At 38.2% G+C, this 19,453-nt stretch overlaps 1 protein-coding gene across 8 annotated transcripts in view; it reads left to right on the top strand.

Annotated features, from left to right (window-relative positions):
• The first annotated feature begins 784 nt into the window (after window positions 1-784).
• shot (dystonin-like protein short stop) overlaps window positions 785-19,453 on the top strand; it is a 213,237-nt gene continuing 194,568 nt past the window's right edge. For 5 of the 8 annotated variants that reach the window (XM_043411252.1, XM_043411249.1, XM_043411253.1 and 2 more), the window contains exon 1: window positions 1,008-1,641. In XM_043411252.1, the coding sequence (XP_043267187.1) occupies window positions 1,539-1,641 (103 nt within the window). In that variant the 5' untranslated portion in view covers window positions 1,008-1,538. Of the gene's footprint in view, window positions 1,642-19,453 lie in introns of all 8 variants that reach the window. The other 3 variants (XM_043411243.1, XM_043411241.1, XM_043411237.1) reach the window with 1 other exon arrangement.

Raw genomic sequence — 19,453 nt, 5'->3', positions numbered from 1 at the left:
CAGATAAATTTTAGGTTTGTACTAGCCCGTTACAAAATTCGATTGTAAATGTTCTCGGCTGCTCGGCAGGATCCCAACTTGTTTGCACGAAATTTGATAGAGTGTCGGGAAAACGATTATACTCGTGTGATTACTATTATTATTATCATCCCAATATTCATCGGCTTCGCAGAACTCAGTTGCTCTCTTTCTCTCATTGTAATACGAGTTCGTAAGCAAAGTATTACGCTACTATAAAGGAGATATGAAAATAGCAGGGCGAGTCTCAACGTGTGATACTTAATCGCACGTGGGTAGAATCAGAGAGATATTGTAACAATTATAGTCGTAGAGTGTTTATTCTAGCGCAATGTATACGTTATTTTTCCTTCGGAACGTCCAAATTCTGTTGGTGAAGTAGAGCCGGGATCGTATCGACGAAGTTGTTTACCCAGGGACGAATATAGTTTTTTTTTTTAACATTATTATTTGAGCGTTCAATTTCAATTCTGAATTTTCGTGACGCGATCAGGGTTAGCGTGAGAATTAAAAAGAAACATTCACGAATGATTCACTGAGAAATTCGAAAGTTGCTGGAATGGTTTTACGGTGACGAATTATTTAATGGGAATAAAAACAATTAGGAACCTCCGTTCAATGCGGACGTTCGAAGCGGTGATGAGCCGCGTGCGACTGCGCTTCGCTTTCCGCGACGCCAGCGCTGCCAACCGGGCGGTGTGCGTAGCGTTCGACTGTGTAGCTTGAGCCGCCGTTTGTGCCACCGAGCGAGCACCGACACCGAGAGCGCATTGTGCCGGGTGTGCTCGTCCCAATAAACAAACGCACGGCGTCGTCGCACGTACACGCGAGTGCTCGGAGTCTCTTCAAGAAAGTTTAATAACAAAGTATTCGTGAATATAATTCGCGTGTGTCGATAATTAAACGTTTTTATTTCTTTTCGGCTTGCCTAAGTAAATATCGAATAGCATCGCTCCTTGTTTGTTTGTTGTGGCTTCGTAACTCAACAGTCAGCAGAAGGAAATTAAACGAATAAAGAGAGGGGAAAATGTGTTCCTGTAAAAACGTTCGGTGATAAAGTAAAATCAAATTTGAAGCGATCATTCGACGTTTCAAGAATTTTTGTACACGCCGATTCTAAGACCGATCGACAGGATTCCGAGAACGATTGCTCGAAAACAGGATCGTGTGATGGCGAATTTTATCAATAAAACCGAAAAGGAAATGAATAATATTGAATAGTTCCTTCCATTTAGTGCCTAAGAGTGCGTCTTTAATTCTATGTAGTAGAAAATAAATCAACATCCTTATTTGTTCCTGGAATCGTGAAAAAATTAGTTTCTGGTGAATCCCAAAGTGTTTTTTCAACGCACAAAGCGAAGTGTGAACGTGTGATCTGTCCAAAAAAGATACGTAGAAATAACGTGAACTCGTGAAGAATTATAATGACAATGTTGAATAAAGCGACGAGGACAAGTGCGATAATGGATTTACGGTAGTGCTTTCCGAAAACGGTTAATGATTTTCGATCAAAGGGAATCATGGAGTTCGAGCTGGACGGCAGCCTCAAGGAGTGGGCCAAGGACAAGCCCTTGAGTATACTGCAGCTTGATCCTGCGGATAGGGCTGTTCTCAGGATAGCCGGTGAGTCGTCATTTTTGTTTTTTTCCGTTCTCTTCCATTTTCCGGTACACAGTTGAGCCTTCGATCGAATGATCCGAAAACATGAAAACGAATATATAATTTTTATAGACGATCATTGAATCTTCAAATTTCGTAAGACATAAGGAATATCGATTCGAATATCCTGTGTTCCGATGCATTTATCGATATTTTGCAATCCCCAATTGGCTGCCTGCGTATGAGGCGGGAGTTGTGGGTTTTTCTGATGTTTTTGGCGCTTCCTTTGGCGCCAAATTGCGCATTTAATTTGACGCAGTATCCTGTTTCCGGTGAGGCGATTGTCAATCGCGTCCCGGTGAAAAAGATGCTCGAGATACCTCATTCACACATAAAACATTCTCGTATACCTTTGTACACTTTGGATTCTGTACAAAATCGATCTGCCAATGCCTTCCACCATTTCTTCTTTCCGGCGTGTTGCAGTGTCATAAAAACAATGCGCCGCTTCAGTTTGCAGCTTTTTTTATTGACTCGATCCGAACCGCATTCTCATTTGACGGATCCTTTTGATCCTGATTCAGCTTTATTTTTTCAAATTTTCATCAGATTTTTCAATTTTTTAAAAATATCGAAGAGGTAAGTGCGGAAAAGAATGCTTCATTTATATTGTTTTATTTTTTCCAGACGAAAGTTAGAGCGAAATCGGTAATAAAGATTATTTAATAAATCACGATTTCTGAATGAATTATTATCTCGTAGAATTTTAGCAAAAAGTGTTCAAAGTGGAAGTACACAGGCAGGTAGAGTTTTCTGTAGAATATTCGTCCGTTTGTTTTTTTCTTTCACATCGCTCAGGCTTTTGTCACGTGTGTATTCGGGCTCGCAAGACCGTGTGAATCGTGCCGTTCTTCGAAAGCAATAAAACGGACCGTTTAATATACGCGAGTGCCTTTTTTAATGATTTTTCACAATCCTTAAAACGCTATTGAGGTGTGAAAAAAAAGTTTCTAAGACCCCGACGTCGCTATATTTCTCTCACATACTTCGAAAACTCGACGCGCGTTTTTTTATACGATTGGACTGAAATTTTTCGAATCGTAGGCGTACTTTAGCGAGGATCGTTTCTTTCAATTCCAAAATAATTTAATCGGTTCATCATTTTTCTCAATTTACAAGGACCGTAGTAATTCGAAATTCGAGTTGAGTCTCGAATATCAACCGTGTCATTTTTTTCGTTGTCGTTGAGTAGGAAGTAGGATGGACTCACAAAAAGTAAATAATCGTCAACGTGTTTTCGTAACGAACGACTCATACGCCGCTTTTCTCTTGCTCTACGATCTCCATACCTATCTAAGAATATTTTGTATAATTTATATAAACTCACGTTCTACATTGTACCTGAAAAAAAAGTCGTCATAAAAGTTTCTATGGCCATGTAAACCCTTGTCGTGAGAGCTTTGAACAAATCAAACTCGTTTTTCGTGTGTTATTCGGCGACGTTCGTACAACTGTGCCAGTGTAAACATTGACGAATGACGAGAAACGAGAAGCGAGAAACTTGGGTATAGGCTCGCACGAAATATTATTTTCGTTGCTTCCGTGGAAAACTCCGCAGCTATATACAATAATGACGAAAAAAAAAATTGAAGTGAATCTTAACTTCGAGTTTAGAGTGGAATAATCAAAACTTGAATTGAAAATTATAACGAATTTTATGACGCTGAAGGTTGCAACGTTGGAGTCCAACGAAATAACGTAAAAAACTCCCGAATAATTCCAGTAAATCTCCAATTTTGTTCTCTGCCGAATTTGAAATTTGTAATATTTCAACCTACGCCAATAATTCGCGAAATAAAAAAATTGGTGTGAATTACAAATCTTTTTTTTCATTCATTTCGTTGGACTCCAACGTTGCAAACTTCAGCGTCGTCAAATTTTTATTTGTGCGAAGAGATTGATCGACGATTTTTCATCGACGAACTTAAATCTGTCATATTTTCGTGAAACAAAAAAAAATTCGAGTCTACAAAGAATAGCGAGGTGGAGGATTGCGAAAGGGGAAAAAATGAAGCTTCTCGAGCTCACCACTGTGCGAGTCTCGAATCCCGTGGGTGGAAGCCCCGAGAGAAAAAGGAAGGAAGAAGAAAGGGGGGAGCGCAAAAAAAGTAAGCTCTCAGGACACGAGGAGTAGAACAGTGAGGCAGGATGAGGACGATGAACGACAAAAGGAAAGCGGAACCTTGATAGAATAAGAAGAAGCGGCGGAGAGAGAGGGAGAGAAAGAAAGGAGTTGAGTTAGAGGGGAAAAAATAATAAAATTAAAAGATAGAGAAGATCGTGCCGCCTTGGGCGCAACGGTCCTGGGGGTCACCTCAAACGAATATCCGTACGTATATACTTTCGTGGTATGAGTTTCTACGTATATGGGCCATTCTATACGCCATTCACGACGCTCAACGTTGGAGTCCAAGGATATGATCGAAAAAAAAAATTTGTGATTCACCAATTTTTTATTTCGTGAAGTATCGGTGCAGCTTGGAAAACTAAAAATTGCAAATTCGGCAAGGAATGAAATTGGAGAATTATTGTAATTAATGGTGGAGGATTTTTGTTGGAGTCCAACGAAATAACGTAAAAAACTCCCGAATAATTCCAGTAAATCTCCAATTTTCTTCTCTGGCGAATTTGAAATTTGTAATTTTCCAACCTCGTGAAATAAATCGTGAAATCGTGAAATAAAAATTGGCGAATTACAAATTTTTTTTTTCGTTCATTTCGTTGGACTCCAACGTTGCAAACTTCAGCGTCGTAGCAAAAATAAATGCTTTTTTTTCAGGGGAACAATGTTCACATGCAGTTTCGGTCATTCAAATTGATCAGTTTGATCCGAAATCTGAACGTACGATCGAAATTCAAATAAAATGTCGTCATGTTTTCATGCTAGATCGATATTTCAATAAGATGAATCAATTCAATTGTCTTTCGAATAATCATTGAATTCTCTTGTCATTTGTGAAGTATTATTTCAATTATTTCGTTTCATCGAATGACTTAACGCGAATCCCACCAAATTCATAAAATCAGTAAGAGTTTTAAGAAAATACTCAATTTCATTCGCGTTGAATGTCCCATGCACACATTCATGCCCTGGACAAAGGACTTTGTATGTGAGTTTTTAAAGCGAGAAGGTACAACCGAGTCTCTCGGTGCAAAGGTGTATCTGTGTGTGCCTATACGTGGGAATATCGTATACGTTGAGTGCATCGTGCCATGGGGCACTGTGCTGCTAACACGTCGAGACACACATATAGGTACACTTGGTTACGAGGAATAAGTCCATGGAAAAAATACGAACCTGTATACAGGTTGGGGTGTAAATGCAAGAGAAGCAAAAATCTCGTGGATGATAATTTTTATCTCGTCTCATAATTTGCATCTCCCTTTCAACTCGTCTCGTTACTATTTTTTTGACGACGCTGAAGTTTCCAACGTTGGAGTCCAACGAAATGAACGAAAAAAACGTTTGTAATTCACCAATTTTTTATTTCACGAATCGTCGGTGCAGCTTGGAAAACTATGAATCGCAAATTTGGCAGGGAACAAAATAGGAAAATTACTGGAATTATTGGAGAGTTTTTTCGATCATTTCGTTGAACTCCAACGTTGGAAACTTCACGACGTTGAAGTTTGCAACGTTGGGGTCCAACGAAATGAACGAAAAAAACATTTGTAATTCACCAATTTTTTACGTAACTAGGTATCAGTGCAGATTGAAAAACTACGAATTGCGAATTCGACAGGAAATGAAATTGGAGAATTACTCGAATTATTGGAGGAGTTTTTTAAATCATTTCGTTGGACTCCAACGTTGCAAACTTCAGCGTCATGAAACTTCAGCATCATTTTTATTGGTTGTTTTTGTCGGCAGATAAGTCTTGCTATTCGCTGCTGAGTTAAAAGTGTTTGGTTTTAGGAAAAAAGAATTTTACTTTTCGCAGCGAATGCAAGAGTCGCTCGACGTTCACTGCTACCAGTTTATTGGACAATAAATTTTGTTCTGTCGAAGACGCAGCGGGGGGGGGGGGGGGGGGGGGGTAAAAGGGAATCATTACTCACATGATGAAAGTCCTATTAGATTTTTTTAAACCAAGTTCAAGTCGAATTGATCCTCTGCTACAGTCGCGATAATTTTGCAACGCGAGATCTCTCCTCCAATGTTTATTCCGGTTCGACGAACCCGTGGCTTTTGAGATTGAGTGATCGTTGTCTTAAAAGCACCGACCTGCCAATCGACTTGATTCGACTGTCAAGTGCTCCCCCATGAGATACATTATAAGTTCGTGATTCGAGAACGAGAGAAAAGGGGACCTGACGCAGGGCAGAATAAATGAGAGGAACTTACACATTCGCTTGAAGTAAAAGTTCACACAGGCTGCCTGAACGCGAACGTCAAATAATCATTTTATTCTCGTTCTATTTTTTTCTATGGGGTGGGGTTCAACGACGCTGAAGTTTCCAACGTTGGAGTCCAACGAAATGAACGAAAAAAACGTTTGTAATTCACCAATTTTTTATTTCACGAATCGTTGGTGCAGCTTGAAAAACTACGAATCGGAAATTTGACAGGGAACAAAATAGGAGAATTACTGGAATTATTGGAGAGTTTTTTTCGATCATTTCGTTGGACTCCAACGTTGGAAACTTCAGCGTCGTGGGGTTCAATATGTCGAATAACTGAATTGTAGAACGGTCGATATTTCGAAATTTTAAAAGTTGTGATATCAGTTTGGAGAAAAATAAGTTATTCGAAATTCTTATTCCCGATCGACTATTCAGCAGATTGCGCGTTTAATCAAAAATTCCTTCTTTGAATTCATATTTACCCGAAAATATATATTTCAATAGTTTTAATTTCGAATGCAATTTTAACAGACCATCCGAATGTGAAAAGTTCATATTTTCGAATTCAAAATGGAGAGTAATTGTTTTACAGACAGACCAGAATATAGAGTAGCAAAAAATCGAAAGTGAATTTTTCGAGCCTATAAAACTTGGATATGCGGAATAGCGATGGCTCGAAAAGGCGAAAGTCAAAACGGCGATGTTTAAAATTGGAGATCACCGGTCTGAGTAAGTGAGTGAGTGAGACGCGTGTATTTGGAGCTCCGCTGCATTTCTTTATTTTGATCGATCGACTTTCTAACGTTTCGCTATTTTGACCGTTCGACTTTTTGGTGTTTCAGTATTTCAACCTCAGTAATATTTGGTCTTTCGTTATTACATTTTCAAAATTGTGAATTTTCACAGTATCGCTGACCGTAGTAATTTATGAATCGAAAGAGTGATAGTCGAATTTTCGTAAAATCGATATTTTAGTCATCGTCCTATGGGCGATTGTTACATTCTATTTTCGATGTAAACGTTCTTCGAACCTTGCAGTTTCTCCATTATTTATTTTCGGCATTCAAAGCTCTAGTCGAATCTATCCGCCTCCATATTATCATTCGAAGTTTATAAATTCGAGATTTTAGCTGTTGGAAATTTTAGTCATTCCAACATTTGATCCCCACCCTTCTATGAATTTTCCCAACGTTTTTGTCACTCGTCGAGCTTTTCGGGCTCTCAGGGACGCCTGATTTTCAATCTCTTCACCCGGAATGTTGAATTACAAACTCATTTAATAAAATTTCTACTTCTCTCTCGCTCTCTTCTCGTTATGTACACATCTCAGATGTGCTCGAGTGTTGCGATTGCTCTCCGCACTCCTGTGTGTTAGCGCCAACAGGATGCTCGCGCGTATTATGTATAACAGACATGCTCCACTGCCAGTCTGCCACTACCATAAATAATAAGGCGTTGCTTGGCGGATCGTACATGCTTTGTGTACGAGTGAATTTATATTTATGTGCGTCTGTGTGTTGTGTGCGAGGTGCCGCTACTCGTGCTTCGTTTATGAGAAACTCGAACAACGGTTCTCAACTCGGGGTTGTATTGACATTCATCAGCAGCTCGGTATCTTTTTTTCTTTTTAGTTTTTGCGGTCGTGGGTCTCTTCGATTCAGCATGATTCGTTACGATCGAAACAAAAGCGAAATGAAAACGATTTTTTACGCTTTTTTCTCGTCCATCTTTCTTGGTCGTTACAACAAAACGCTGATGCCTTTCAATGTTTTATTTCGATGAAAATTTGTGTAAAATCTGCTTCGTCGATGCTTGATAACGAGAAGCTTGCACACTCGTGAACTTGCCTTTGTGACGAATTTGACTAGTGAACTTTATCGATTTTCCGAGACGTGGATATTTCTTTCGCCCTTTATATAGTATGTGTATACTATTTGTGCAGAGTTGCGTGCGACGAGCCGCTCGGATCTCTCACTCAACCTTCGGGATCTCGGAAGGTCCCCCCTTTCGTCTGTGTGAGAACGGACAAAACAGTTTTGTCGGACGCAAAAGAAAACACATGCGAGAAGGCATAAGCTCTTGACATTTTTGTTGTCTTTTACGATTTATGGGAATTGCTGCGTCATTTTTTCGGATGCTAACTTTTCTCGATTTATTTATGGGACTATAATTGAGGGGTTGAATAATAAAGTGGTTTCGGTTATAATTCTTTTCGATTAACACTGCGCCGCTTGGATAATAAAAATTGAAAATACTCAAACAACAAAGAAAATCGAGCCGCTTTCGATGCACTTTTTACTTGCTTTTGTTCAGACGTAATTTAGCGGGATTGCAGATCCGAATAATTGGCTCCTCCCCGAATAAATTCACGTCTCGCGTGTCTCAATTCCATTCTCGTGACACAAGTGATATCGCTTTCGAGTCCGAGAGACTTGCGAAACGTCATTGAAACAGTTGGTAGCGTTCGAATTACCGTACGCGTTAACACGATTTATAAATGATTTCTTGTCGATTACTATGCTCGAACGATTCTCAACGGTTAGTCAATTTTTCAAATCACCAATCGTTGCACTTCCGCCTCGACATATTTTTTTCCGCAACTTGATTATTCTAACGCGCATTCATTTATAATATCTCGCCACTTTCGATTATTTTCGTCATTAAAATAATAACGATTTCGTAAAATAAAAGTTTTTTTTTTCTCATAATTAATCGCTCTTTTTCCCCCCTGAAAATAGAGGAATTAGGACGTTGTTGAAAAAGGAAATCGGAAGTGAATGAAATGTTTGAATACATCGAACGTAGGAAGAAATATAAAAAGAAACATCGGAATATTTAAGTGCCGCAGCGAAACGCACATTATTTTCGAACAGCTCGAGCCAGGAATGTTTTTACCCTTCGTCGAGGAGTATTCACCCTTGGCGTGTTTTCCCTCGTCGCTAGACCGCTCGGTTTCTTTCTCTCCCTCATTTATTCCAGGAGGAATGACACCCCCTTTTCGTTCATTCCCGTCCCCGTTCGAGAGGCTTGTATCACTCACCGACTCTCACCTTGAGCAGCATGTACCACCCGAATGAGAACGAAAGTAACGCAGCATTGAAAGCTCACTCAAATTCACGATTCATCGCATAAAGCATCGTAAAGCAGTAAGAGTCAATATTAAAATTATATGCGAAATCGACACAATTGATCGCGACGATACAATGCATGTTGCCATGCTAAACCATGTTAAAAGTATTAAGAATTTTTTAAATTATAAGAATCTCATAAAATACGACGCTGAAGTTGCAACGTTGGAGTTCAACGAAATGAAGGGAAAAAACATTTGTTATTCAACAATTTATTTATTTCACCAAGTATCGGTGCAGGCTGAAAAGCTAAGAATTGCAAATTCGACAGGAAACGAAATTGGATAATTACTAGAATTATTGGAGAATTTTTTTTATCATTTCGTTGGGCTCCAACGTTGCAAACTTCAGCGTCATCCATTTTGAAGGTTTTTACCAAAAAAAATGTAATTTCCAAGTAAAATCTGAATGAAAATTTTTAAATTGCGTATTTTGCTGTGACAAAGGTTTAAACTGTGCTATTTTTTCCTACATAGTTCATAAGGAAACGTTATAAAATTTATGTTGACTCGATGATGAACTGTCAAGTAGAATTATTATGCCGTTTGGCTATGCTTATTAGTACTGTTTCCACAATTGAAATTTACAGTTGAAAATAGTAAAATTTGAGGAGCTCGAACACAAGCATCGATCATACGCCAAAGTGTTTAGAAATTTACTATGGTAAATAACAGAATTTCATTCGCGATTGTGGATGTATTTATTTTGACATCACACACATCAATTTTCATCGAGTCGCTTCACAAAAATTACTATGTATGTTCGTAAGAATTAATAAATATTACGATATAGAACCCTACTCCTATGGCACCATAGTAGTTTTTAGTGAAATCTTCTCTCCGTGTATTCTTTAAAAATATACATTTTTAAAGATTTTTCTACCACATAGCTCTCGAATAATTGAACACTAAAGTTCACGTGTATAAGCATAGACTTTACATGTCACTGAAGTTTGCAACGTTCGAGTCCAACGAAATGATCTGAAAAAACTCTCCAACAGTTTCACTAATTCTCCAATTCTGTTACCTGCCTAATATGCAATTCGTAGTTTTTCGGTCTACACCAATGATTCGCGAAATAAAAAATTGGTGTATCACAAATGTTATTTTCGTTAATTTCGTTGAACTCGAACGTTATAAACTTCAGCGTCGTAAGTTAACATGTCGTGCGTACGACGCTGAAGTTTGCAATGTTGGAGTCCAACGAAATGAATGAAAAAAAAGATTTGCAATTCACCAATTTTTTATTTATTTCACGAATTATTGGCGTAGGTTGAAAAATTACAAATTTCAAATTCGACAAGAGAACAAAATTGAAGTTTTACTGGAATTATTCGGGAGTTATTTACGTTATTTTGTTGGACTCCAACGTTGCAACCTTCAGCGTCATCTCGTGCGTAAGAAGTTCGATTTAACGCTCAATTATTCGATAACCATGTGATAAAAAAATTTGAAAAAAATTGTATTTGTATACTTGATGTCAAAGAATGTTATAACCAAATTTGATCAAATTCTGATTATTTCGATTTCGTGATTCACCCTCCTTAAAAATAAACCACTCCAAAAATCAATAGCATTATACAATTAAAACGAATTTGGCATTTTAAAAAATAACTCGATCTCGATGAATTTATGGCCGAAATAAAACGAATTTTGAGCATTTATTCTCAATTTCTTCTGAGTTTGTTCCAGCACGCGTATCGCTCGTACAATTTCATACTAATGATACGAATGTAAATGCGTGTACGATCTTCCGTATCTTGCACCGCGTTGAGGAAAAATATTCAAGTGAAATTAACGCTTTCTACACCTTTCTTTCGTTCGGTCCGCGATACGACTCTCTCTTTTTATCGAGCAAAAACTCCCAATTACGTATCCATCTGCGATGACCGGAAGCAAGTAGGATTGAATTCCGCTTCACCCTTTCTTTTCAGTGTCCCGGAAATTGTTGTGAAAATATTCTGCTTGTGGAAGAATAATGCATAATGTACTTTGTACTGCGGGGAAACTGCGTCTAAACGTCGCATGCTAATTAGGGCCGTCCGGTGGGAGCTCGTTATTAAATTATGCCTTCAAGTGACCCAAGTCTATGTCTGGCTATATTTTAATTGCACAAATTATCCAGTGAAGATGCACTTCGACGCATGCGTGAATGAGCCACTGAGAGGGAAATATCAGTTCGAATGTTCCGTTCGAAATTTTCAGTCAAAATTATTCCCTTTGGACTCGCCAGCGAGATTTTCATTCCTAAAAACCCCTCGAAAAATCGTTCGGATCGACTTTCGCTATCGCAGTTCGATTCTGGTAACCCTCAGGCGAAAATTTGGGGAAATTGGGGCAATTTAAACCGCCCAAGGAACAACGAATCACATGATTAAATTACAAAATAAATTTCCCATGTATTTCACTCTTTCATATCTTATTTACGATTTTCGATGTAAATTTTAACTTATAGATAAAAAAATTTGATAGATATTTAGCAAAAAATAACACTCGGTAAATTCGGATTCACCTCGAACCTCCGGAGTTATTACGGAACGACGCTGAAGTTTGCAACGTTCGAGTCCAACGAAATGAAGGAAAAAAAACATTTGTAATTCGCCAATTTGTTTATTTCACCAAGTATCGGTGCAGGTTGAAAAACTACAAATTCCAAATTCGACAGGGAACGAAATTGGAAATGTCGCTGAAGTTTCCAACGTTGGAGAATTACTAGAATTATTGGAGAGTTTTTTTTATCATTTCGTTGAACTCCAACGTTGCAAACTTCAACGTCATATTCCGGACGGCTCTTGGAGTGAATCTAGATTGCGTTAGAAATTGCTACACATATCGCAAACAAATTCTCGACTCGTACTTTCGCTTGTGCAACTTTGAGAGTCCACATTTCACACTCGATTTGCATAATCTAGTCTTCGGATGGTGGATCTTCATATTTTTCAAAACAAATATAAATTTTTTGTTCTCACATCGTCCACTGCTTTATTTATGCATTCAATATCGTAAGGTGGTGTTTCCTTTCATATGTATTTACGAGTTATCTGAAATTTGAAAAAAATCAAACGGGGTAGGAGCAGAACGTCCGGAATTCCCCCAAAAAGCCGTCGAAATTACCTCAAACTGCGAAATTTCACGAGTTAATTAATAGTTAAAAAAAGGTGGAAAAAACTCAAGTTTTAACTGCGTTTATGATACTCATATAAAACTAGGATCTTAAATTTATTTTCTCAATAACGTTGAAACCGCTTATTCATCAATTCATTTTATAGGCAAAAATAACATCGAAATTTGCGAAATTTTACAATCGCTCCTAGCTCGACGAAAATATATCAATACACGCCTCGTACAATATGCGTTTAATAAACATCGATAAAACTATCGCATGAGTTTAAATACGTAAACGTAGGGGTTTCGGAAAATAAAGATATTGCGACGTCGATATTTATCCCCCGTCCGGAATTATCCCACTTTCCCCTACAGTTTATATGATTGAATACTCCAAACATATTTCATATCAAAGTGTCGAGAGATTTTTATTTTCCAAGGTCGTACGTATATTTTCTAGTCCTGGAGAATATATTCATCTTTTTCATTCTTCGATTTTCTTCATTTACATAAATTTGACGCGCCAGATAAATCTACTGTTGTGAGCCGCCAAGAGAGGCTTCGAATTTTCATGTTGGAATGCAGCTTTTTCTTTTTTCCAGTCATCTACTTCTTCGTTATTCAGTAATACGTTTTTTTTCGATCTATGCTTCGCACCACTGAGAGGGTCGCTTCAGATTTGGGCGATACAGACATTCGAATGTTTCGGAGTCGAAAAGTGTATGCCTGAGAGGAAGACAGTACGAAAGAGAGAGAGAGAGAGAGAGAGAGAGAGAGAGAGAGAGAGAGAGAGAGAGAGAGAGAGAAGAGCGACACACAGGAATGATTTATCATCGATAGAACGAAGCGCCGGACCGGTCGGTTTAACATACCGTAACCGAGATCGTTAAGATATTTGATACGGGCGCACTTTCAGTATCATTATCGTTATTATTATTATTATTCTCGCAGTGACAAGTGCAACTGCCTGTGTGACGGTCTTTCCTCATGATACATCGTAATACAATGACGTTGAGAGATTTTATTCTTTGATGTAACTTTTTTTTCGTTGTCGAGTTGATCGTCGTTCGTTTTTTCATTATAAATCCGTAGAAATATGAGTTCCGACTGAATCGAATTTATCATTGTTTTTCGTTTTTTGTTCTCGCATAAATTATTCCTGTCAATCCTCTCACTTTGTCGTCAACTTCCGCTCATTTGGTTCCGCCATTTTTCGTAGAAAGCTAACGACGCTGAAGTTTCCAACGTTGGAGTCCAACGAAATGAACGAAAAAAACGTTTGTAATTCACCAATTTTTTATTTCACGAATCGTTGGTACTGCTTGAAAAACTACGAATCGCAAATTTGGCAGGGAACAAAATAGGAGAATTACTGGAATTATTGGAGAGTTTTTTTCCATCATTTCGTTGGACTCCAACGTTGGAAACTTCAGCGTCATAGAAAACTAATATTCTAAAGTTCAAGTTCCATCGAATTTTCCGACTCGGTTTCCAATACGCGGTTTTCATAACTTCGTGTAATATTAAATATTTGAAAGAATTTTTCCTCCTTTCGTTCCTTCCGTTCGCCATTTTTTTAGGCTTTTCGAACCCTATCGGTCTGCTCCGCCTCGTCGAAGGGTCGCCAACGAACCGGGCACAAAAAAACACAGAACACCGCGAAACCCGACCTTAACCGATAACTATCGAATTACCTGTGATCGTCTTACGACGAATACAACATTTCACAAGAGTGCACATCCTTCGTCGTCACAGCCCCACCCTGCCTTTCCTTTTTTTCGTTCCTTATTCTCTCCCCCTCTTCCTTTTGGTCTCTTGCCCACACAGCTCCATCTCTTTGTCGTTGCGAGTCGCAGTTCCTCGTGTCTTGTCGTTCGTCGCTCAATGCGAGAATATCGTGCCCGTTTTAATAACCGGGCAGGGGTTAGATAGCGATCGTGAAATCGTACAATGGCTTTTGGCATCGTATGAAGAATCAATTCTCGAAACTCACTGTATAATCGTTACAACAGCATTACGACAGGGGAGCTCCTGATAACCTCTGGACAAAGTATAGCAACAATTTGTTGGCTCGTTAATATCGAAGATTTCGGTTAAAATAATATGTGGACGGATTTATTCGTTTTTAACGACGCTGAAGTTTGCAACGTTGGGGTCCAACGAAATGAAGGAAAAAAAACATTTGTAATTGACCAATTTGTTTACTTCACGAAGTATCGGTGCAGGTTGAAAAACTACAAATTGCAAATTCGACAGGGAACGAAATTGGAGAATGACTAGAAGTATTGAAGAGTTTTTTTTATCATTTCGTTGGACTCCAACGTTGCAAACTTCAGCGTCATCGTTTTTACCGAAAACGAAATTTTATCGAACTATTCAAATATTTACTGGCACCCACTCAACATAAATTTTTGGTCCAGCAACAGAATTTCGAGGTTCAACAACGAAGCTTTTTTATTTTAGAGACGATTTGAGGCTGGAGAATTCCGCGTTCTATTTTTTTTCTGCCATCATTTGAACGAGATTAAGGTGAAAAAATTGAGTTTACGAGTTCGAGCAAGGAGAAAATTGAGTAAATTTGATTTCCTTCAAGGTCTCGTGTTAATTGACACTTTTTCCTTTGCTCATATTTGTACTCACTTTCGTTTTATTCAGCGTAGGAAAAAGGTCAATTTTTTCAACTCATCCGGGTCCATGATGTGCACATGCGAGTCAGGTAAAGTTGACGTGTGTGCGAGATTATGGAGAGCACGGTATTCTCTCCTCTTTACCGAGAGACACCACTCGCCCAGAGTACGTGCGAGGTCATGAGTGCTCTCTCTGTCTCACTCGTTCTCTCTTCTCTTCCTTTTTCTGTGACTCGTATACACGTGAATTATGTGGAGTACGACGAGCGTTGTCATGCTAATGACAGAAGCTTGAGCTCACTGTGCATGTTTTTTCAACTCCGCGGACGAGCTGTACGTGGAGACGAGGAAAAATTAGCTTCTCTACGGTCTCGCCGTTTAAATCGCTCGAACGCGATCAGGTTTTTTTCTACAGTTTACGTATTTTGATTTCGAAATTTTGACGCGTTAAAAAAAAGCGTTTTTGCAGATTTATAAATGAATTCTTCGCCGATGCTATCGTGGCTCAGATTTAGTTAAAATTTTTTTTCACATTGTTATCGCATTCGACAATGATATTTCACGACGACGCTGAAGTTTCCAACGTTGGAGTCCAACGAAATGAACGAAAAAAACGTTTTTAATTCACCAATTGTTTATTTCACGAATCGTTGGTGCAGCTTGAAAAACTAAGAATCGCAAATTTGGCAGGAAACAAAATAGGAGAATTGCTGGAATTATTGGAGAGTTTTTTTCGATCATTTCGTTGGACTCCAACGTTGGAAACTTCAGCGTCATATTTCACGAAATATCGAGTTCTACGACGACGCTGAAGTTTCCAACGTTGGAGTCCAACGAAATGAATGAAAATAAAATGATTTATCCATCAGCTTTTTATTTCACGAATCATAATTGTGTAGATTGAAAAAATACAAAGTACAAATTCGACTGGAAATAAATTGGAGAATTGCTGGAATTATTGGACAGTTTTTTAGATCATTTCGTTGGGTTCCAACGTTGGAAACTTCAGCATCGTAGTTCTACGGACATACTTTCATCAATTATTTTCTCTCGAAGGAACTCCACTTCTGTATGTTTATGCGATTCGTTGGCATTTTTCTCAGTTCTCTTTTCAATCGAATATCATCTCGTTGATTTTAGTTCGTTATGCGGGAAACTTACTGCAGAAATGTTTTTTTTTTTTTTCATCCACCAATACAGTGTTGAAAATCTTTTTCGTTTACAACGTTTGCCAATCTGAAATGTGCGATGTCAATTCCGTTTGTGAAATTCGCGCGTGTGGCAATCGATCGAAAAATGGGGAGAAAAGAATGCGAAAAATGAACTAACGACGAGTCAGCACACGTGTGAGAGAAAATAAACGAGTTGGTGAAATAAACAAGTAGGCAGAGCGAAAAAACTTCTTCGAAATTCCGTTTCCTTTCATTACAATTTACTGAGAAACCTTCTTTCTGACCGACATATTTCAATTCTCGCGAGAAATCTTTCGTGTTAGAAACTGCTCGAGGCCGGTGGGAAAATGTTTTCGAGTTAAAATTCTTGGCCAACTTTTTTCTCCACTTTTTTCCATTCTTTTTAAACAAGGCGACTCATGATTAAGTTTCACGATGTTTCGATTGTCAAAAAATAACAAATTCCGGATCCACTTAGCAGCTTGTCGTCGCAGCTCTCTTATTAATCGCGTGAAAGAGCGGAAGAAACGTTTAAAAATAGCTCCTTCCTTAATATATGCGACATTTAGCGCTCAATCGAGTTACAGGAAAAGAATTAATATTCCGTCGAGTCGTCGGGATTCAATAAAATTTTTAGTCACATCTTTATTTATATCTCCATTTTTTCCAAGCGTGACAATCATTTCACTTGTGAGCGTCTACCGTAACGGTCGATTGAGTTTGATTTTTAAAAAATATTTTGAACTTGCTCAAATTTGTAAATGCTCGGGGGAAGAGAGGAAATGAAAAATTCATTGTGATTTGGCAAGACGTCAATTCAAACACAATAAATGAGGATCGTGATCGATTAAAAGTGCTTTGGAACCTGCGAAACGAATCTGTGTGGCCCCACAATTGAACGTACTTAAATTCCACATTTGAAAGCAATTAGAACAATCAGAGATTCTCGATATATTCGATTAGATAACGAGAGTGGTTTCGCAGTTGGAAGTTCTTAACGAAAGAAAGACGAGGAAAAACAGCGTTGAGGGAATACTCTTATCACGTGGGAGTGCGAAGGTTCGTGAGCGGCATTGTGTCAAAGCGAAACACGTTGTCGAGATCCTCGTACGATTACGAGGAAGCTGCGTGTGTGGTTTAGACTACAGCTAATCGGGCGCGTGGCGTTCGCCGGACGTTTCGTAAGGCTCTCCCTCTCTCTTTCTTTCCCGCTCCAAGAATAGAGAAACACTCATTCACGAAAGATTAGGTAGCCCGCGCGCTGTCTGTCGTCGTAGACACTCAATTCATTCTCATGAACGCCGCACCTTTTTCTTTTTGTCGGTGTATCTTTTTGCCCCTTTTTAACCTCCCTATATCGCTGGCTCATGCGATGGAGTCAGATTATCTTTTCCAAAAAAAGGAGGAAACCAAAGAATGCTCACTCGTGGTGGTGTTAGCCAAGAAAAAACTTGTTGCTCTCCTCACGTCTATCGATTTCTTTTTCTCTTTCTCGCTTCTTCACTTCTTCTTTGTGATACATCGGCGTGTCATGTATGACTCTGCTATTTTCATCGGACGATTGAACGATCAATCGAATCTGTGAGTGATATTGCGGTTAGGTGCGATTGATATTGCACGCGTGCGTATCAACAGAATTCCCTTTTCCCATGACATCATCTTTGGTATGCAACAACATTTTTTTTCGTGCACTTTCATTATTACCGATTTTTTTTTGGTTTACCTGCTTTTTTGGTAATATATAAAATGTCGTTTTCGCGGTTGCCAAAGACATGCACGCGAAAATGCACGAGCTCGATGGACCATCGCGACGCTCCAGGGAGAGACTTTTACAGCAAAAATTACTATGTTTTTATAGTAAGGTCGGACCACATCGATATTATAATAATAATAATCGCTACAGAGTGTGTCAAATAATGCAAAAGTTTGGGAAACCATTACCACAGTCCATTGTAAATAACGCCCTGTACTATATCAAGAATGAACACCGAGCGAATTTTGATTAAAAACATAGTAAAATAATGAAATGATTTGATGAATATTTAGGAGATAACATAGCAATCTGTATGACTCTGAAGTTTGCAACGTTGGAGTCCAACGAAATGACAAAAAAAACTCTCCAATAATTCTAGTAATTCTCCAATTTCGTTCCCTGTCGAATTTGCAATTTGTAGTTTTTCAAGCTGCACCGATACTTGGCGAAATAAACAAATTGGTCAATTACAAATGTTTTTTTTCCTTCATTTCGTTGGACTCGAACGTTGCAAACTTCAGCGTCGTCAATCTGTTCTCTGTCGTATACGAAAAATTGCATAGTTTCGTATTTTCCTTTTTACTGCACTGAATTTTGCTCAATAACATAGCAAAATTCATGCGCCCACCAATTATATGAGGCGTTGCGAGATAAACATGAAAATTAACCAGTGGCACATTATAAAATTTCAAGCAATCGCTTTGCTCATAAGCGGACTTTGTCAAGTAAATCTTTGTTGAAAAGAAAATTTACTTCTTTTCGATACAACGTTCGATGTAAGAATATCGCGTACCTAAATTTAGCCTGTCTTACATATAGTAGTAAAATTTGAGAAAACTGCTTTCGGCATCAAAATTACTATGCACTTTGGTGAAATGTAATAGAATGGCGATATACAAGAGCGCTGCTACAAAACATAGCAAATTTTTCTATGTATTTATCTGAAATACTCGTACCTAGAGAAAAAAGGTTGGGACAAGTACATTGATGGTTTCCTGATCATATCACGAAAAGTGTAAGAAAAATTCAATAAAAAAAATTATAAAACCAAGTGTAAATAATTTCAACAGAACAATTCGAATAAAGTTTCTCACCGATGCCCCATTCTTTTTATCTTATTCCAAAAGTTAAATCAGTTGACGAAAAATTCCATCCAAGTTACGTGCAGCATTAAAATTTATGATATCGATTGAAGGCCAAGTATTTAATGGTAATTCGGAATATTCATTCTTATGGGGGAACCATCAGGAACTTGAGAGAGTTCTAATGAATCAACAAAGTTACCATTTGAGTTACGTGCAGCACTAAAATTTATGATATCAATTGATGGACAAGCGTTTTATTAGTAATTCCGAGTTTAATATTATGAAATTGTTCTATGAAGCGTTTGAATCCAAAAAAAAATCACATCAAAGATAATTTGTTACTCTATGGTGGCAGAGATTTAGAAGAAAATCGATTCGGGTGGGGATCAAATGTTGGAATGACTAAAATTTCGAACAGCTAATATCTCGAGTTTATAATCTTTAAATGATAATATGGAGACAGATAGATTCGACTAGAGCTTTGAATGCCGAAAATAAATAAAGCAGAAACTGCAAGGTTCGAAACACCTTTACATCGAAAATAGAATGTAACAATCGCCCAT

Source organism: Venturia canescens, chromosome 2 (assembly GCF_019457755.1).
Source record: "Venturia canescens isolate UGA chromosome 2, ASM1945775v1, whole genome shotgun sequence".
In the NCBI taxonomy this organism is placed as follows: domain Eukaryota; kingdom Metazoa; phylum Arthropoda; class Insecta; order Hymenoptera; family Ichneumonidae; genus Venturia; species Venturia canescens.
This window is presented reverse-complemented; position numbering and strand designations above follow the sequence as displayed.